Consider the following 17,616-nt stretch of genomic DNA (forward strand, 5'->3'; position numbering starts at 1 on the left):
ACAAAATGAAAATTAGAATGAAATTTGTCAATTTTGTGGATTTGTGATTTTCCTTTCTCTAATTAAGTAAAGAAAAGTAAAAGGAAAAAAAAAAGGAATATTACCATCTACGGGTTTTTTTTATGGAAGTTTTATTTAAAATTGAGGGTTAAAAAAAAGGATTTTTCTACAATATTTAGTAAGTGGTTATCTAAAATATCAATGAAATAGCTAATAAAATTAATGCTAATTTTCAAATTTTTAATAATATACTATATTATAGATAAAAATTAATAAAAAAATTATATATAAAAATTTGAAATACTATTTCAATAATTATATTTATTTAATTAAATATTTTATCAACAGAAAAAAATGAAAGATAAAATGTAGTTGTCACGGCAGCTGGTCACGCACACGAGATGGCCAAAAATTCCCGCTCCCTTAACAGGAAGTTGAATTTGGTAACCTAATCTAACAAAGCACCAAGCTTTATCTCCAGTCATCAAACCATCTCGCTCACGCTACCAGACCATGGTCCCATCGGCTGCTGGGACCATGGGTCCCGAAAACCAATGTTTGGTAAATTTCTTTCCTGCTTTCCAATCTGCATCATTGGTTGTCCCTTCTAGAGTTCAGACTTTTTATCCCAAACAAGACAGTCCACCTTTAATTTCATGTTCTAAATCCTCCTTGAAACTTAAACGCCTTCCTAAATTTCCCTCTCTTATCATTACTTCAATCTCTTTCTTTAGGTACATACATTTAATGATGATTTTCATATACATTTCCTTCGTATCGCCAATATAGATTTTTCAGCACGCTCTTTATAGTATCGTTTTTAATTTATAATCTATCTCAACACAGTGGAGATTTGAATTAATTGATGTGCTTAGACAATAAATTCACTTTAATTTTTATATATTCATCTATTTGTTGTTATAGAAATTATTTTTATAGATATAGCTCAAAATTATTTTTTATATATTCACCTATTTGTTTAATTATTTTATTTAATTAATTTTTATAGAAAATTAAACTAACGGTGAGCAACATTCTTGATAAATAATAAAAAATTATAAAATAAACAAGAGTACATTAGAAAATTAAGAAATTCATTATTTTTGGACAAATGGAAGAGAAAAGCAAGTTTATGTTTATGACACGAGAAACTTATTATAAATAAAATAGAAATTTATTTTTAATTGTTTACTATTTATATTCCATAATACTTATCACATTTAAGAAAATAGTTTTTTTCAAAATACCAGTCGCATTTATAGTTTTAAAAAGTAATAAATATTTATTTTCATATTTACTTTTTGTATATGATCAATAATTATTACTTTAAAAATTTAATTTGGTGTTTGGATATATTAAATTAAGGGCAATAGTCAATTTATTCAATAATGAATTGTTTTTTGATAAATTTTTAATAAATATGAAATTTCAAATAATACAAGTATTATAAAATATAGATAGTATCGTATAGGAAACTCTTGGAGCTCACATGTTCGATCCATTATTCAATATAAAGTTTCACGGAACTGCATTTATGCAACTTGCATGCCATGGGTATTTTCAAAGGCTCCACTTATTAAATTTTGATTTGAGGTATTATCTTTTTTTTTATATAAGAAAAAGATAAAGACAACCACATCCTTCATTTGTCAAAAAGAATTTTATAGAACAATCATTTGTTTCATATGAAAACTTTAAATGACCTTTATTTTTTAAACCACGAACCAATTAAATGACCCAACGATTACCAGAAAAATGAGTTTGTTAGTTATGTTTTGACATCTTAACTCTTATACTATTTTCTTTTTCTTTTCCAGCTTCCTAACGCTTTTTTTTTCCCCCCTTTTTAGAAATTATTACCGTGGAACTTTAACTTTCACATATATATGATTTCACATTATGTTTATTTATTTTTTAACATGCTTTATCATATGATATACAAAATCAAAATTATAATAAAATTTGTCAATTTTATGGATTTGACTTTCCTTTCTCTAATTAAGTAAAGAAATCTAAAAGGAAAAAAAAAGATGTATTACCATTTTTATAGAATTTTTATGGAAGTTTTATTTAAATTGAGAGTGAAAAACATTAGATTTTTCCGTAGGATTTAGTAACTGGTTTTTAAAATATCAATGAAATAGTTAATAAAATTAATGCTAATTTTCAAATTTTTAATAATATATTATATTATAGACAAAATTAATAAAAAATTATACGTAAAAATTTAGATCACACGAGAAAAGTCTGTGTAACAACTGTGGTCTTTTTTACGTATTATAAAAAAACGTGAGGAGTGATTTTACAATAAAATTTATTATTAATTTAGCGAATATTATTAAGAATGAAAGGCCATCCTGCTGTGAGCAGACATGTTTTGTAACCAAACCACTTGTTAGTGTAACCGAAAAAAGGCCTAACTAATATCAGTTACTGTAAAACTACAGCAAAAAATTTGAAATTTATATCCAATTTGTGCCCGCCGCTAAAAATGTAAAAACAAAAACTTATTGGGATACAATTGCAAATTCCTACGAAGTTGAAGTGATTCTCTGCAATTCTTTTTTTTTTCCTTCTAAACAATAGCTGCTTCTTGACTTTGACAGCGAACTGTGGACCCACCAAACTTTGTCCTTATGCTATTTCAGATCACTGTCTGCCCAATAAGCAAAGTTCTAATGCACAACACAACCAGCTTCTTCATTAATCCTTTATTGATAAGCAAAGAGCTCTGCTCATGGCCACAAGAAGCCCCATTGTATCGGCTCTCTCTCGCCGAAGGTAAACCTTATCTTTCCTTTGCATATCCACTGGCATATATATATATATATATATATATATATATATATATATATATATATATATATATTTATTTATTTATTTTATAAGAATTTTCACTGATAAAGCAAGAGTTTCGCTCCTATTTACACTTGTTCTTTATTATTATTCATTTGTGGTTTTGCATTGTGATATGGGATTATGGTTTAGTGCGAAGCTGATGAATTCCATGGATTGTAGTTAGATTACTGCAGTTTGTTGGCTATAATATAATCAAAATTTATTTATTTAGCCTGTAGCCTCCGTTCTGATCTTGATTTTGGCCAAACTTGGTTCTCTAGTAGGTTCTGAGTTATTTAATGGATTCCAAATGCTCATCAAAATATTTTCCAAGTTAATTTATTTACTTCTAGCTACACTGATTGATTGATAGCCTTTGGTTTTGTTTCAGTGGTTTCCCATTTTATAGTTAAATTAGCTGATTTAAAATTTTTTTGCCCCTCTAATCCTGGATTCTGGCTCCGCCCCTGTGAAAGACTACCCATACTCTAAATACATATATTTTTCCGGTTTATTCAACGTCATGTAACCAAAAAAAGGCCTAACTAATATTAGTTAGTGTAAAATTACAGCTAAAAAACTTGAAATACTATTTCAATAATTATATTTAATTAATTAATAATTAATTAATTATTTATTTTTCAAGGGAACAAAAAAAGAAAGAAAGATACAATGCAGTTCTCACGGCTAGTAGTCACGCACACGAGATGGCCAAAAATTTCCGCTTCCTTAACAAGAAGTGGTTTGATAACCTAATCTAACTAAACGCCAAGCTTTATCTCCAGATCATCAAACCCATCTCGCTAACGCTACCAGACCATGGTCCCATCGGCTGCTGGGACCATGGGTAGCCGATGGGACCATGGGTCTCAAAAACCAAAGTTTGGTCAATTTCTTTCCTGCTTCCCAATATCATTGGTTGTCCCTTTAGAGATGAGACTTTTTATCCTAAACAAGACAATCGCATGCGTCAATCTTATGCCTTCCTAAATTTCCTTCTTTTATCATTACTTTAATCTCTTTCCTTAATACATACATTGAGAATTTTTCTCTTGTGCCCACAAATTTCTCAATCTCTCCGGAGAAAAAGTAATGAAAATGAAGGGAAATTTTTACTATTTCTAAAAAGTACAAAAATTTTAAATTCATAAGAATATTCTTCTCCTTCAAATTTTGTCACTCATTCCAAACAAGAGAAATTGAGAATTTCAAGATATTTTCTATTCGTAGATTTCTCAGCATGCTTTTTATAGCATTTTTAATTTATAATCTACCTCAACGCATTGGAGATTTAAATTAATTAATGTACTTCGGCTATAAAGTCTCTTTAATTTGTATGAGATTCAATGTGTTCATCTTCGCATTTCAACTGACAACAATCTAGCACTTTAGCTAGCTGGCGAAGATGAAGATGGCAGTAGCGATGTTCTTGATTTTGCTGAATTGCGCTTTATGGCGCATTTGCTTGGCCGACCGGCTTCTGGTGAAAATGACTCTGGTTCGCAATGCTTCGGCTCTCAGTGCATGTAACTCTCTTTCTTCTTATTCTTCTTCTTCTTCTTGTTCTTATTTTTTGAAGGAAAATTTTAAAAAAATTATTGGAGAATGAAGTGACATTTGTTTATTTATTATTTATTAACAAGGCAATTATTATTTCTAGTTTTTTAACATTTTTTTTTGGCTTGTGAATATTGATAGTTTGTTTGGATGGAAGTTTGCCGGCATATCATTTGCATAGAGGATCTGGAGCTGGTGCACGCAACTGGATTTTGCAGTTCGAGGTAAGCACTATGCTTCTGCTTTACAAAATTAAGCAGAGAAGAGAAAAGGAGAGCAAAACAAAATTGAATAAGAAAAAGCTTCCACTTAAAACTTGCCACATAGGCAGTTCTGGGACTGAAATTGTTTTTTGAAAATCAGTACGACATCATTGTTCTTTTCCTTAGTGTTTTGTGACTTGTGCGGCGATACCGCTTTATTACTTTATTGGAGAGCATTAAGAAGGAAACTGAAAATTTCACAGTCGGAATAAAATATTTTTTGGCGGGTTAGAAAAAGTACCGTCAAGTCCTCAAAGTGAAGTTGAGAGAAAAAGCTGAAACTTAAAACTTTGTTTGGAAAAAAAAAAAAGCGAGAAAAGAAAATAAGGAAGAAAACAAAGGTGGAAAAGAAAATTTTGAAAAAAATATGTTACTTTTGTCACCTAGGGTTGAGCAGTTTTTCTAAAAACAATCAAACTAAATCTGTTTGATTTGATTTAATGTTTTAAAAATTCCATTTTTTTCCTACTTTAATTTGAACCCCTACTTTTTTTTTTCCTCCTAATTTTTCTTTCTCTTTTCAATTTCCAGACAAGGTAAAATACTATTTTGTTTATCATTTTCATTTTATAAGGCATTGGCGGGCCCAACAGCTTTAGCATATGGGCCTATTTATGCAGCAAATAAGGTTCTGCTAATTTTATTGTCAAAGTGGTACTATTTATTAAAAAAAATGAAATATTGTTTTTTTTTCTCCAAATGTTTTTATCATTAATTACTAATTAGACATATACATTTATTCACTACTATACTATCTATCATACAAAGTTTTACCTCAGGTCAGATCCTACAAAAATAATTGAAGACTTATCCAGGGGAAGTAGTTACTATTTGGACCAAAATAATTAAATAGAGAGTGTGGAGTAATCGACTGACTCAGATTGGTTGGTGGGACCTAAACTTTTAAAATGATAACCTTAATACATATATTCACGGATCGATTATGAACTTGTTGATAGGGCGGTGGGTGGTGTGATGATTTACAATCATGCTTGGTGAGAGCCCAAACACGCCGTGGATCTACACAGTACATGAACAAGCTGGCGGTCTTCTCTGGAATCCTAAGCAACAATGCTTCACTTAATCCAGGTAAATTAACATTTCTTAATTTAAGAATTCACAGTCCATCAATTTATTGAATTCCGTTTTTAATGAAGGGTATTTCTGGAAATACAGCACATTTGTCCATTTCGCTCACATTTCACGTGATGGATAGTGGGGCCAAACGCGATTCCTTTTGTCTGTCGGCTTTTTTTAGCTGTAGCCTTCCTGTTGGGGCTTCCATAAATAACAATGGTGCCTCGCTGTGAAGCTATTCAAAATGGAAGTTGACCCTTAAATATGGCTATTGGCTAAAATAATATCCTATATAACTGCCATACAAATCTACTACGAATAATTACAAACCACTGCTTGTGTTCAGATCTCAGATTTTATATTTTTCTTCTGATTAGAATAATTGCATTGCATTCTTTTATAACCCATTAATTAAATTCTGTTAATCAGATTTTTACAACTGGAACCGTGTGAAGCTTAGATATTGTGATGGAGGCTCATTTGCTGGAGATTCCATGTTTGACAATGGGGTATCTCTTTCACCCAGATTTCGTTTTCATTGAGTAGTCGTTCACTCTTTCGAATTTGTGCTTAGCATTGCAAAATTTATTGTTCCAAGTCTTCAAAATTTCATTCGAACTCGATATTGTTTGTTAAGATTTCTTTGGTGACAACAAAATAACCATCCAAAAGATCAATATGTTGCATCAGGTTTCGTTTTATAATGACTTAGAAATATAATCACCTGCCTTGGTAAATTTATTTAATGTACACAAACAATTTAGCTGTGACTAGAGAAACTTATTGTAACCGATAATACAGTTCTACATGATTGCTATGTAGTAATTTTTAATTTTATTTTTCTTGCAAAAATTCAATAATCTCTGATCAGAAAAACAATTGGCTGCTTTGTTTGTAGTGGTGAATTGCTGCTTTTTTTTTTTTTAATATATTCAAGGAAGACACTCTGAAACGACTAGAGGGGTTTCATTGCAGTGATACTATCATTTTTTTTATTTTATTTAGTATTTCTGATGCACGCGTGCTGGATATCATTCTATGAAAAGATGAAACTAAAAATGGCCTTTCGATTTGTGTTGGAAAGACAAGTTCTGTTATAATTTTATATAAAAAGACATTGTTTGCTCTATTAACTTTTTCCTTTTTGCACTCATAAAACAGACATCGGTCATTTATTTCAGAGGACAAAGGATTTGGGAGGCAATTATTCAAGATCTTCTCCCACAAGGGTTAGCACAGGCAGATAAGGTAAAAGCTACTCAACGCAAGAATTTGATTTGCCTCTTCACCCAAACTGTGGTGTTCATTTAATATGCATATATGACCGGTGACAACTAATTGAACTCATACCAGAAATAAAAAATGTGATCCTCTTTGGTTAGATTGTAATATTTACTCGTCATTTCGATATTAATTTCATGATCTCCTCCTATAGGCTATGCTTTCAGGTTGCTCTGCTGGGGGTTTATCAGCCTTTCTCCATTGTGACAGCTTTGCTAAAGTTTTACCGAGAACTGCCACTGTGAAGTGCTTGAGTGATGCAGGATTTTTTCTGGATGTGTAAGATTGTACTTTCTTGCATGGTGTAACAAGAACCTTTATCACTTACTTAAAATATTCCTTTATTCCTTTTGACAGAAAAGACATCAGTTTGAACCACACTATGAGGTCCTCCTATGAAAGTCTTGTTACTTTGCAGGTAAAACTCTTGAAAATCTTTTGTCTCTCTACTCTCTGCAACAATACATTTGAAATGCACAGTGAAACACTTATTTTGTGTTTCACGTAACTTCAATCACACTTAACTAATTGCCCCTCCTCAATTGTTTTCATAATATTTTGACATTATAATCTAAGGAATGTCCTTGTATTTGCGCTATTTCTCCAACCACTAATATGATGTAAAGCTCTTTGTAAACATTATGCTTTTTGATGTTCCAACCATATCTTTGCTTTTACAAGTCAAAGTAGACTCCTCAATTCAGTATTTCAGTGGATGTTTTCCATCAGCATGTAGATTGCGTTTTCTCATTGATTGCTTGTGTTTTAGCTGGGGATAGGGTTAGGAGAATGAATTCATCCTTCGGCACGGATTTGTGCTTAATGCATAATCAGCGAGTAAAGATATTCCGGCGCAGCATCTTAACAGTAAAACTGAAGTTTCTACATAACAAGTGATTATAATTTGTCGCTTTCTTTAGACAAATGTGTGAATTATGATGCACATAAGAAACCCCTAAACAAGTTCGACGTGTTAACAGGACTTCTATTATGTTGTGCAAGTTATAAATATTGCCAAGTTTAGTAACCAAGTATATTCTTCACGGCAGGGGATAGAAAAGAATCTCAACAAAAATTGCACCAATTTCTTTAAAGATCCGAAACTGGTAAATTTTTTTCCTCTAATCTTTCCTTACTGTTTATGTTGAGAATCTGGATTCAATTATATATTTAATATTGGTCTTAACTTTACCACATAATAGCCTAAACCATTTTGATTGGTTCACCACTCACATTATATGTTCTTTTCGTTAGTTGTATTTATCCGATATGGGATTACCCACATACTCCAACAGTTTGGTACATCTAATATTTATGGTGTTTTGTATATATTATGCAGTGCATCTTTCCGCAATATGCATTGAGGTTCATCACAACACCATTCTTCATCCTGAATGCAGCTTATGATGTGTTCCAAGTAAATATCTACTAGCCTTCTTGAATCTGAAATCACGCAACACACACACCATTGTAGTCACACTTTATACTAGGTTCATTAAACGATATAGAATGATTGAAATTTTAAAGTTCAACAGTTCAACCATATATTGGTGCCTCCTTCTGCTGACTTGCATGGACAATGGAAGAGTTGCAAGCTGAACACAGCACAATGTAATGCAAAGCAGATAGACACATTACAAGGTTCGGTCTCTGCATGGTCCACCAGACATTCTTTATGAATTTTAAAATTTTACAAATTATTTAAACTAATCACTTTGTTGTGCTGATTTCTTGTGTCCAGGTTTCAGGCGTCGTATGCTGATAGCCCTGTATTTTTTCCTCAAAAATTCCAACCATGGGGGAATGTTTATAAATTCTTGCTTTGCTCATTGTCAAAGCGAGTCCCAGGACACATGGTTTGCGGTTGACTCCCCAAGGATAAACAACAAGGTACACAGCTTACATTTGTGCCCATTAAGCTTCAGAATATTATTTTCCCTTATACATGCTTTGACATCACTATCCATTGGCTTGATAGGCTATTTTAGGCTCTTAATTAAATGAGTTAAATAATGCTATTTTTTCAATTCAAGCTAGCAACAAACTATAAATGAACCACAGTTTAAGGCCTAATTTTGGAATGTGTTTGTCTAATTTGCATGAAAGCTTGTTCAATCCACTCACACAGATATGCCCTTCTGTTTCGGTAACAATGTCCTGAATTAAGCTGGATCAGAGTAACTCTTGTTGTCATATTCTCATTTCCATTCTCTTACTGATTTAAATTTGGTTGCTGAATCCTTCAACCCATTTTACTAATAAAACTCATCAACATCACTGTGAATAATAACTCTACCTTCTTTGGCAGACCATAGCAGAAGCAGTTGGTGATTGGTATTTTGGTAGAAAACTAACCAAAGAGATTGACTGTCCATATCCATGTGATAATACCTGTCATAACCTCATACCATCATCCCCGGTATGTAATCTCCTCCTAAATCAAAATATTTTTAATGTCGATGCTCAATATGTTATCTTTGTCGCTGAGAAGCCAATATTGCAGGTTTCATAAATGAAAAAAAAGATTCTTGTGGGTTTCTCTCTTTCTTGAAGCTCCAATCAAAGGTAGTGGGTTATGCAAGGGAAAGAGTGAAAGGAAGATATACTAAAAGGAAGAGTATATATATAGTGATTGATATTTAAATAAACATTAGAGTATAAAAAATTATACACATGAAGTTACAAAATTTAGCAAATCAACGGATGAAAAAAAAATCATTTGCCTTACAATTTCAACAACATATTAAGGCTTTATAGCATGTTAGCAAGAAGCACAATAAATGTTGAACTATTGTAAGATCCATAATTTCTCTGTATTTTATAGTAAAGGAATAAACATTCTTCAAATTCATAATTGTTGATCATTGATGCTAGAAATATGAGAGCCACTTTAATTGTTCAGTTACATGTTCTATTTTGAAGTCAAATTTTAGCGGTGTGCTTTAACATACAATTGTAATTGATTTTCCATTTTAGTTTCGGATACACAAGTATACTGCTTATAGAAAATTACATAGATATAGCCGATTTATATATTTTTTTGTCTCCCTGGGACTACTAGGATGCTCTTCGGTTTCGGTTTCTCAGTCACATACCTGAGAGTGACCTTGATAGCTGCAAAGATTGCCGCAAAAGGCACAAGGAAACCAACTCTGCCATTATCAAACCAATGGATGGCATCAGTACGGGCTTATGGTTCTGGTTGCCCTTTTTTGTTTCTGTTTTAGGACCTCTTAATGGATAAATTTGACTCTAAACTCGATTCTTTAGGTGACTCCTTGAATTTTACTGGATTTCAATCATGATCTTATAAAATATGAAAATGCAAAATCAAAATAAATAATCACCGAAAGTACATGGTTAAATCTATGCATTAAACTGTTTCACGATATTGTCGCATTGTAGCTTGAATTTAAGAAATCCGACCATATAAACTATACATAGAAAACAATTATAAAAACAAGTATTTATTTATGCAGTTATTCTTTTGCCCAGCAAAACAAAATTATCAAACATCCATAAAAAGGTTTTAGAATTTTTCTTTCGTTTTTTTTTTTCTTCATCACGAGATGTAATTTCTTTCATGAAGTAGAGAGTAAAATTTTTTTACCCTTTCAATAAGTGTAGTTCCCTCAAAATATTTGAATTTATCAATTTTCTAAAAGCCGTATTGTTTTAAGTTTATAAGTAAAGCAATTAATTTAATGAACACTATATCGTAATTTGATAAGTTTTTAATTTGATAAATATGCAAATCAACTAGTAAACAATGTATACTGAATTAATGAATTGGTAAATCGATTAATGTACCGCATCGGAGTAATACGATTACTGTAAATAACGATAAATATCCACCGTATTGACACCTCTCAGACGCTGCAAACTTTAAAAAACGAATATAGCATCCTAAAAAGGTGGACACACTGTATCGGAGCTTAACGAAGGGCTTCGAAGTTGGAAATTTCTTATTCCATTAGCATCTTCTTGAAACATAACGATAAGATACAGTAATAAAATTCGTAATTTAACTGTCTAGATTTGGAAATGGCAAAAATTTCTTAATAAAAATGGAAAATAGAAAAAAATCTGCGGCTTTGTGACCTCAATAAGGAAAAGGCCACGCCATGTCAATAGTAGTCTCACCACATACGAGATTTACGCCACCCAATCCCATCCAACAAGAACCACTGCCGCAGCCATCCGCTGTTACTTCACCAGGTGGCGCTCTATTACCTCCGCCGCAGTACACTCTGCCCATCAGTCATCACCGATGACCACCTCCCACGCTAATATTACTAAAACGCCCTTACATTTTGTCCAAAAAAACAAATGCAGCCCAGTATTTAAGACCATCTGTTGGCCCAAAACACCGTCATTTTGCTTCCAAGTTGACGCTCTTTCTTCCTCTCTACTCATCAGACCGACAAAGTTTAACAGCAAAAGGGGAGGAGAGGTAAAGGAGAGACAGTGGAGTAGTACTGGTACTAGGAGGAGGAGGAGCAATTATAAGAGCAATAGAAGTGCCATGCCTTGTTCCTCTGCTAGCACTGTATCTGGTGGCGTTGGTGGTGGAGGAGGCCGAGATGATAATGGTTCGCTTCGTTACTTCAAGCTGAACGAGTCCACCTTTTTGGCTTCTCTCATGCCTAAGAAGGAGATTGGCGCCGATCGCTTCATTGATGCTCATCCTGAGTTTGGCGGACGTGGCGTAGTTATAGCTATTTTCGGTACTACTGCAATACTCACCTGATCATTCTCTGTTTGACCTTAATAGGAGAAGTTTGATTGATTACTTGCGTAAGATATGGCTTGAATTTATTAGATTCTGGAGTTGACCCGGCTGCTGCTGGATTGCAATTGACCTCGGATGGGAAGCCGAAGATCCTCGATGTTATTGACTGGTATTAACAAAGTTACTTAGCTTTATTATTAGCAGTTTGTTGATGAATTTTTGTCCTGAGGTATTTTCCATTTCTATTTCTCCAGCACTGGGAGTGGAGACATTGATACTTCGAAAGTCGTGAAAGCTGATGCAGATTGTTGCATCCGCGGGGCTTCAGGCTGGCCCTTGAACTGTTATCGTTATTCTTGTTGACTATACTGATTGTGCTCTTTCATTTTTGTTTTTGTTTTTTGTTTTTTTTTTTTTTTTTTTTTTTTTTTTTGGAGCTGTCATATTAGTGTGAGAAAATTGTGCTGTTCTTTTATGGTAATAGTAAGTTGCATTAGCTCTGAACTCTGTGAATGGTTGTAATGAAATGTGTTTGATAGGAGCTGCTCTGGCTGTCAATTCCTCATGGAAAAACCCTTCCGGTGAATGGCACGTTGGTTATAAGTTGGTGTATGAACCATTTACTGCCACATTAACTGCACGTTTGAAGGTAGCATTGTTGTCCTCACTTCTTTGTGCAATGCAAACTGTACAACTAAACTTCGGCACTAGTAATTTGCTTAATAAACATAAATTTGCTTCCCCTTTTCTAATTGACAGAAAGAAAGAAAAAAGAAGTGGGATGAGAAAAACCAGGAAGAAATTGCTGTGGCAGTAAAGCATCTTGACGAATTCAATCAGGTTTTTGGAAATCCTGCTTGATTTCTTCGTTGCATGTGTATCATCCGTCTGATGTCTGTGTGTTGTATTTTTTTGGGGTTTTTAAGTGTTGAAAATTTTTGATTATTTTCTTTTTAACAATTTTGCGCCCCTGCTAGGTTTGTGAATTTTACAGTGTAAACGGATTAGTAATGCATATGCAGCAATGAAATATCATTTCATACAATTTGGATTCTTAAATAATTCTACAGAAACTGTTGTTTCAGGGCTGAAAGGAAATTTGGTATGTTCAGCAATTTGGATGCATGCTCAGTTGTACTTAATCTATATGATGAGGGAAATGTCTTAAATATCGTAACTGATAGCGCCCCTCATGGTACTCATGTAGCTGGTATTGCGACAGCCTTCCACCCAAAGGTACTGCCATTTTAAGTTTGTTGCATTCTTTCTACTGTAGAATGTTTGACATTTGGGTTTTTTCATTGATGAATTTCTCAGAAGACGCTACTGAATGGAGTTGCCCCCGGAGCTTAGTTAATATCATGCAAAATTGGAGACTCACGTTTAGGTTCAATGGAGACAGACACTGGCTTGACGAGGGCCCTGATTGGTGCTGTGGAGGTGGGTTCAATTTATTCCACAATAGTACGTCCACCTTAATTAAATAGTATTTTTGTATTTCTAAAATTACCATTTTAAAATTTTTTTTACTATTATTATTTCTAAAATTTCTCTATTTCTTAAAAAAATTTTAAAGTTTTTCTTTAATTTTTTGTGTTGTGATTGGCCAACTTAAGTAGTTTAATTAATTATTTACTAAAGTCCTCCATATTTAAGTATTTGAGTTGTTTAAATTATACACCCAATAAAAATCTAGATATGATTAATTTTTAAAATTATTTAAAATTATTGAACTTTATCTATATATAATTATTTATCCTAGAATGCAGCATTTGAGTTGTTTAAATTATATACTCAACTAAAAATCTAACTACAATTATTAACTATTTCTATAATTTTGTTTAATTGTTATATTTAATTACTTTTTATAGGAAATTAAAACAACGATGAGCAACATTCTTGATAAATAATAAAAAATATAAAATCAACAAGAGTACATTAGAAAATAAAACAATTAATTATTTTTGGACAAATGGAAAAGAAAAGGCAAGTGTATGTTTATGAAACAAGAAAATTATTATAAATAAAAACAGAAATCCATTTTCAATCTTGGACGAGACTGGAATACTATACTTGGAAACTTTGGAGCTCACATGTCAAATCCATTATTTAATGTAAAGTTTCACAGAAATGCATTTATGCAACTTGCATGCTATGGGTATTTTCAAATGTAAACTTTTTAGTTTTTAATCCCAAACAAGACAATCAGCTTTTCAATTTCATGCGTCAATCCTCCTCGAAGCTTAAACGCATTCCTAAATTTCCTTCTCTCATCATTACTTCAATCTCTTTTCTTAAGTACTTACATTTATGCTATATTTGGAAAGGAGAAGAAGTAAAATTAGAGAGGAAGGAAAATAAGAGAGGATTATTACCGTTCATTTTCCCTCCTTATTTTCCGCCCTATATTTGGTTTCGAAGGAAAATGAGAGGTAGAAAGGAAAACAATATTCTTATAAATTTAAAAGTTCTGTACTTTTTAGGAACAGTAAAAATTTCCCTTCATTTTCATCACCTCCTCTCCGATTTGGAGAGATTGAGAAATTGTGTGTACCGTAGGAAAATATTGAGAGTTTTCCTCTCTCCAAATTTTCTCACTTGTTCCGAACAGAAGAAATTGAGAATTGCAAGGTACTGTCTACCCTTTTTTTTTTTCCTCCCACAAAGTCATCCATTCCCAAACATAATGTTAACGTCGATTTCCATATATATATTTCCTTCGTATCGACGACGTAGATTTCCCAGCACGCTCTTTATAGTATCGTTTTTAATTTATAATCTACCTCAACACATTGGAGATTTGAATTAATTGATGTGCTTCGGCTATAAATTCTCTTTAATTTGTATGAGATTCATTGTATTCGTCTTCTGCATTTCAACCAGCTCTCTAGCTAGCTCGCGAAGATGAAGATGGCAGTAGCGATGTTCCTGATTTTGCTGAATTGCGCTCTATGGCGCATTTGCTTGGCCGGCCGGCTTGTGGTGGACATGACTCTGGTTCAAAATGCTTCGGCTCTCGGTGCCTGTAACTCTCTTTCTTCTCCTTCTTGTTCTTCCTTTTTGAAGGGAAAATTTTTTTTAAAAAATTATTGGAGAATAAAGTGACATTTGTTTATTTATTATTTATTGGTCAGGCGATTATTATTCCTGGTTTTTTTAACAGATTTTTTTTTTTTTTTTGGCTTGTGAATGTTCGTAGTTTGTTTGGATGGAAGTTTGCCGGCATATCATTTGCATAAAGGATCCGGAGCTGGTGCAAACAACTGGATTTTGCAGTTCGAGGTAAGCTCTCTGCTTCCGCTTTTTAAAATTAAGCAAAGGAGTGAAAAGGAGCGCGAAACAAAATTGGATTAGAAAAAGACTCCAATTAGAACTTGCCACATATGCAGTTCTGGGATTGAAATTGTTTTTCGAAAATCAATACGGCATCGTTGTTCTTTTCCTCAGTGTCCTGTGACTTGTGGGGCGATATTGCCTTTTGCAATTTGCACTTCTCATACCGCGTTATTGCCTTATTGGAGACCATTGAGAAGGAACCTGGAAAGCCCACGGTCGGGATAGAAAAAGTAGCGTCAAGTCGTATAAGCGAAGTTGGAGGGAAAAGCTGTAACTTAACGCTTTTATTTGGAAAAACACAGGAAAAAAATTTTAAAAAAAAGTGAGAAATGAAAAGAAGGAAGAAAAAGAAGGTGGTAAAGAAAATTTTGAGAAAAATATGTATCTCTGGGCAGTTTTTCTTATAACAGTCAAACTAAATCTGTTCGATTTGATTCAATTTTTTAAAAATTTACTTTTGATGCAATTTAATAAAATAAAAATAAACATTTTTTGATTTAATTGACTTCAATTAAAACCTCAAAATCAAATTGACCGATATGAAAATAAGTCAAAATAAAAAATCAAATAAAATGGAATTAATTCAATCCAATTTCCTATTTGTCCACCCCTGCTATGAAGATTGTTATAACTTTTTCTATTTTCCTCCGATATGAAGAGAAAATTTTGGAAGAAAAATAACACTCCCTTGTTTTTTTTTTTTTTTTTCAATTTTCCAGATAAGCTAAAATATCATTTCCTTTTTAACATGCATTGGCGGGCCCAACAGCTTTAGCATATGGGCCTCTTTATACATAATGTTCATATATTCACCGAACGATTATGAACTTGTTGATAGGGAGGTGGGTGGTGTTACGATTTAAAATCATGCTTGGAGAGAGCCCCAACACGCCGTGGATCTACAGAGCAAATGAACAAGCGGGCGTATTTCAATGGAATCCTAAGCGACGATGCTTCTCTTAATCCAGGTAAATTAACATTTCTTAATTCCAGAATTCACAGTCCATCATTTTAATTTCCATGTTTAACGAATTAAATTTATCATCTCAATCGTATCTATATGGCATTTATTTAGTTTGTCAGCTATGAATTGCGTTTTTAATGAAGGGTATTTCTGGAAATACAGCACATTTGTCCATTTCCCTCACATTTTCTGTTGGCCCATTCACGTGATGAATAGGAGGGCCAAACGCGATTCCTTTTGTCTGTCGGCTTTTGTTAGCTGTAGCCTTACTGTTGGGGCTTCCATAAATAACAATGGTGCCTCGTTGTGAAGCTATTCAAAATGGAAGTTCACCCTTAAATATGGCTATTGGCTAACATAATATACTGTATAACTGCCACACAAATCTACTACGAATAATTACAAACCACTGTCTGTGTTCAGATCTCAGATTTTATATTTTTCTTCTGGTTAGAATAATTGCATTGCATTCTTTTATAACCCATTAATTAAATTCTGTTAATCAGATTTTTACAACTGGAACCGTGTGAAGCTTAGATATTGTGATGGAGGCTCATTTGCTGGAGATTCCATGTCTGAAAATGGGGTATCTCTTTCACCCAGATTTCCTTTTCCTGGACTAGTTGTTCACTCTGCTGAATTTGTGCTTAGCATTGGAAAATTTATTGTCCGGAGTCTTCAAAATTTCATTTGAACTCGATATTGTTGGTTAAGATTTCTTTGGTGACAACAAAAGAACCATCCAAAAGATCAATATGTTGCATCAGGTTTCGTTTTATAATGACTTAGATATATAATCACCTGCCTTGGTAAATTTATTTAATGTACGCTAACAATTTAGCTGTGAATAGAGAAACTTATTGTAACCGATAAAACAGTTCGTAGTAATTCTTAATTTTATCTTTCTTGCAAAAATTCAATAATCTCTGATCAGAAAAAACAGTTGCCTGCTTTGTTTGTAGTGGTGAATTGCAGCTTTTTTTTTCTTTTTTTTTTTTTAATATATTCAAGGAAGACACTCTGAAACGATTAGAGGGATTTCATTGCTGGATACTATCCTTTTGTTATTTTATTTCGTATTTCTGATGCACACCTGCTGGATGTCATTGTATCAAAAGATGAATCTAAAAATGGCCTTTTGATTTGTGTTGGAATGACAAGTTCTGTTATGATATTTTATAAAAAGACATTGTTTGCTCTATTAACTTTTTCCTTTTTGTACTCATAAAACAGACAGTCATTTATTTCAGAGGACAAAAGATTTGGGAGGCAATTATTCAAGATCTTCTCCCACAAGGGTTAGCGCAGGCAGAAAAGGTAAAAGCTACTCAACGCAAGAATTTGATTTGCCTCTTCACCCAAATTGTGGCGTTCATTTAACATGCATAAGTGACCGGTGACAACTAATTGAACTCATCCCAAAAATAAAAAATGTGATCCTCTTTGGTTAGATTGTAATATTTCCTCGTCATTTCGATATTAATTTCATGATCTACTCCTGTAGGCTATGCTTTCAGGTTGCTCTGCTGGGGGTTTATCAGCCTTTCTCCATTGTGACAGCTTTGCTC

The 17,616-nt window shown here is 32.9% G+C and overlaps 3 protein-coding genes across 4 annotated transcripts in view; all 3 read left to right on the plus strand.

Annotated features, from left to right (window-relative positions):
- Positions 1–2,667: 2,667 nt before the first annotated feature.
- On the plus strand, positions 2,668–10,385 carry LOC149492911 (pectin acetylesterase 9-like). Of its 2 annotated transcripts, none has more exons than XM_089715378.1 (14): positions 2,668–2,781; positions 4,231–4,364; positions 4,537–4,619; positions 5,618–5,747; positions 6,165–6,244; positions 6,897–6,983; positions 7,171–7,295; positions 7,374–7,434; positions 8,066–8,122; positions 8,356–8,433; positions 8,552–8,657; positions 8,758–8,906; positions 9,325–9,435; positions 10,078–10,385. In XM_089715378.1, the coding sequence occupies exons 2-14, from the start codon at positions 4,244–4,246 to the stop codon at positions 10,258–10,260; spliced, it is 1,371 nt and encodes a 456-aa protein (XP_089571504.1). In that variant the 5' UTR covers positions 2,668–2,781; positions 4,231–4,243; the 3' UTR covers positions 10,261–10,385. The 2 variants fall into 2 exon arrangements, with proteins under 2 accessions (XP_089571504.1, XP_089571505.1); XM_089715379.1 differs by lacking the exon at positions 10,078–10,385 and adding an exon at positions 9,520–9,917.
- A 771-nt stretch (positions 10,386–11,156) lies between these two features.
- Positions 11,157–12,397, plus strand: LOC119371062 (tripeptidyl-peptidase 2). Its single transcript, XM_089715384.1, has 3 exons — positions 11,157–11,743; positions 11,839–11,917; positions 12,003–12,397. The coding sequence occupies exons 1-3, from the start codon at positions 11,287–11,289 to the stop codon at positions 12,109–12,111; spliced, it is 645 nt and encodes a 214-aa protein (XP_089571510.1). The 5' UTR covers positions 11,157–11,286; the 3' UTR covers positions 12,112–12,397.
- A 1,821-nt stretch (positions 12,398–14,218) lies between these two features.
- The window catches only part of LOC105648459 (pectin acetylesterase 9), a 7,737-nt gene continuing 4,339 nt past the window's right edge, over positions 14,219–17,616 (plus strand). The window contains exons 1-6 of the mRNA XM_089715383.1: positions 14,219–14,379; positions 14,632–14,773; positions 14,948–15,030; positions 15,923–16,052; positions 16,555–16,634; positions 17,282–17,284. Coding sequence (XP_089571509.1) covers positions 14,653–14,773; positions 14,948–15,030; positions 15,923–16,052; positions 16,555–16,634; positions 17,282–17,284 — 417 coding nt within the window. The 5' untranslated portion in view covers positions 14,219–14,379; positions 14,632–14,652. The remainder of the gene's footprint in view (positions 14,380–14,631; positions 14,774–14,947; positions 15,031–15,922; positions 16,053–16,554; positions 16,635–17,281; positions 17,285–17,616) is intronic.

Source organism: Jatropha curcas, chromosome 10 (assembly GCF_041381405.1).
Source record: "Jatropha curcas cultivar XTBG-Jc1 chromosome 10, XTBG_Jcur_1.0, whole genome shotgun sequence".
NCBI lineage: Eukaryota > Viridiplantae > Streptophyta > Magnoliopsida > Malpighiales > Euphorbiaceae > Jatropha > Jatropha curcas.

Coding starts and splice junctions, on each gene's coding strand:
- LOC149492911 (XM_089715378.1), top strand. CDS start 4,244: ATGAAGATGGCAGTAGCGATGTTCTTGATTTTGCTGAATTGCGCTTTA. Junction 4,620..5,617: donor ACTGGATTTTGCAGTTCGAG/GTAAGCACTATG, acceptor ACTTGTTGATAG/GGCGGTGGGTGGTGTGATGA. Junction 7,296..7,373: donor GCAGGATTTTTTCTGGATGT/GTAAGATTGTAC, acceptor TCCTTTTGACAG/AAAAGACATCAGTTTGAACC.
- LOC119371062 (XM_089715384.1), top strand. CDS start 11,287: ATGACCACCTCCCACGCTAATATTACTAAAACGCCCTTACATTTTGTC. Junction 11,744..11,838: donor CGTAGTTATAGCTATTTTCG/GTACTACTGCAA, acceptor TGAATTTATTAG/ATTCTGGAGTTGACCCGGCT. Junction 11,918..12,002: donor ATCCTCGATGTTATTGACTG/GTATTAACAAAG, acceptor CTATTTCTCCAG/CACTGGGAGTGGAGACATTG.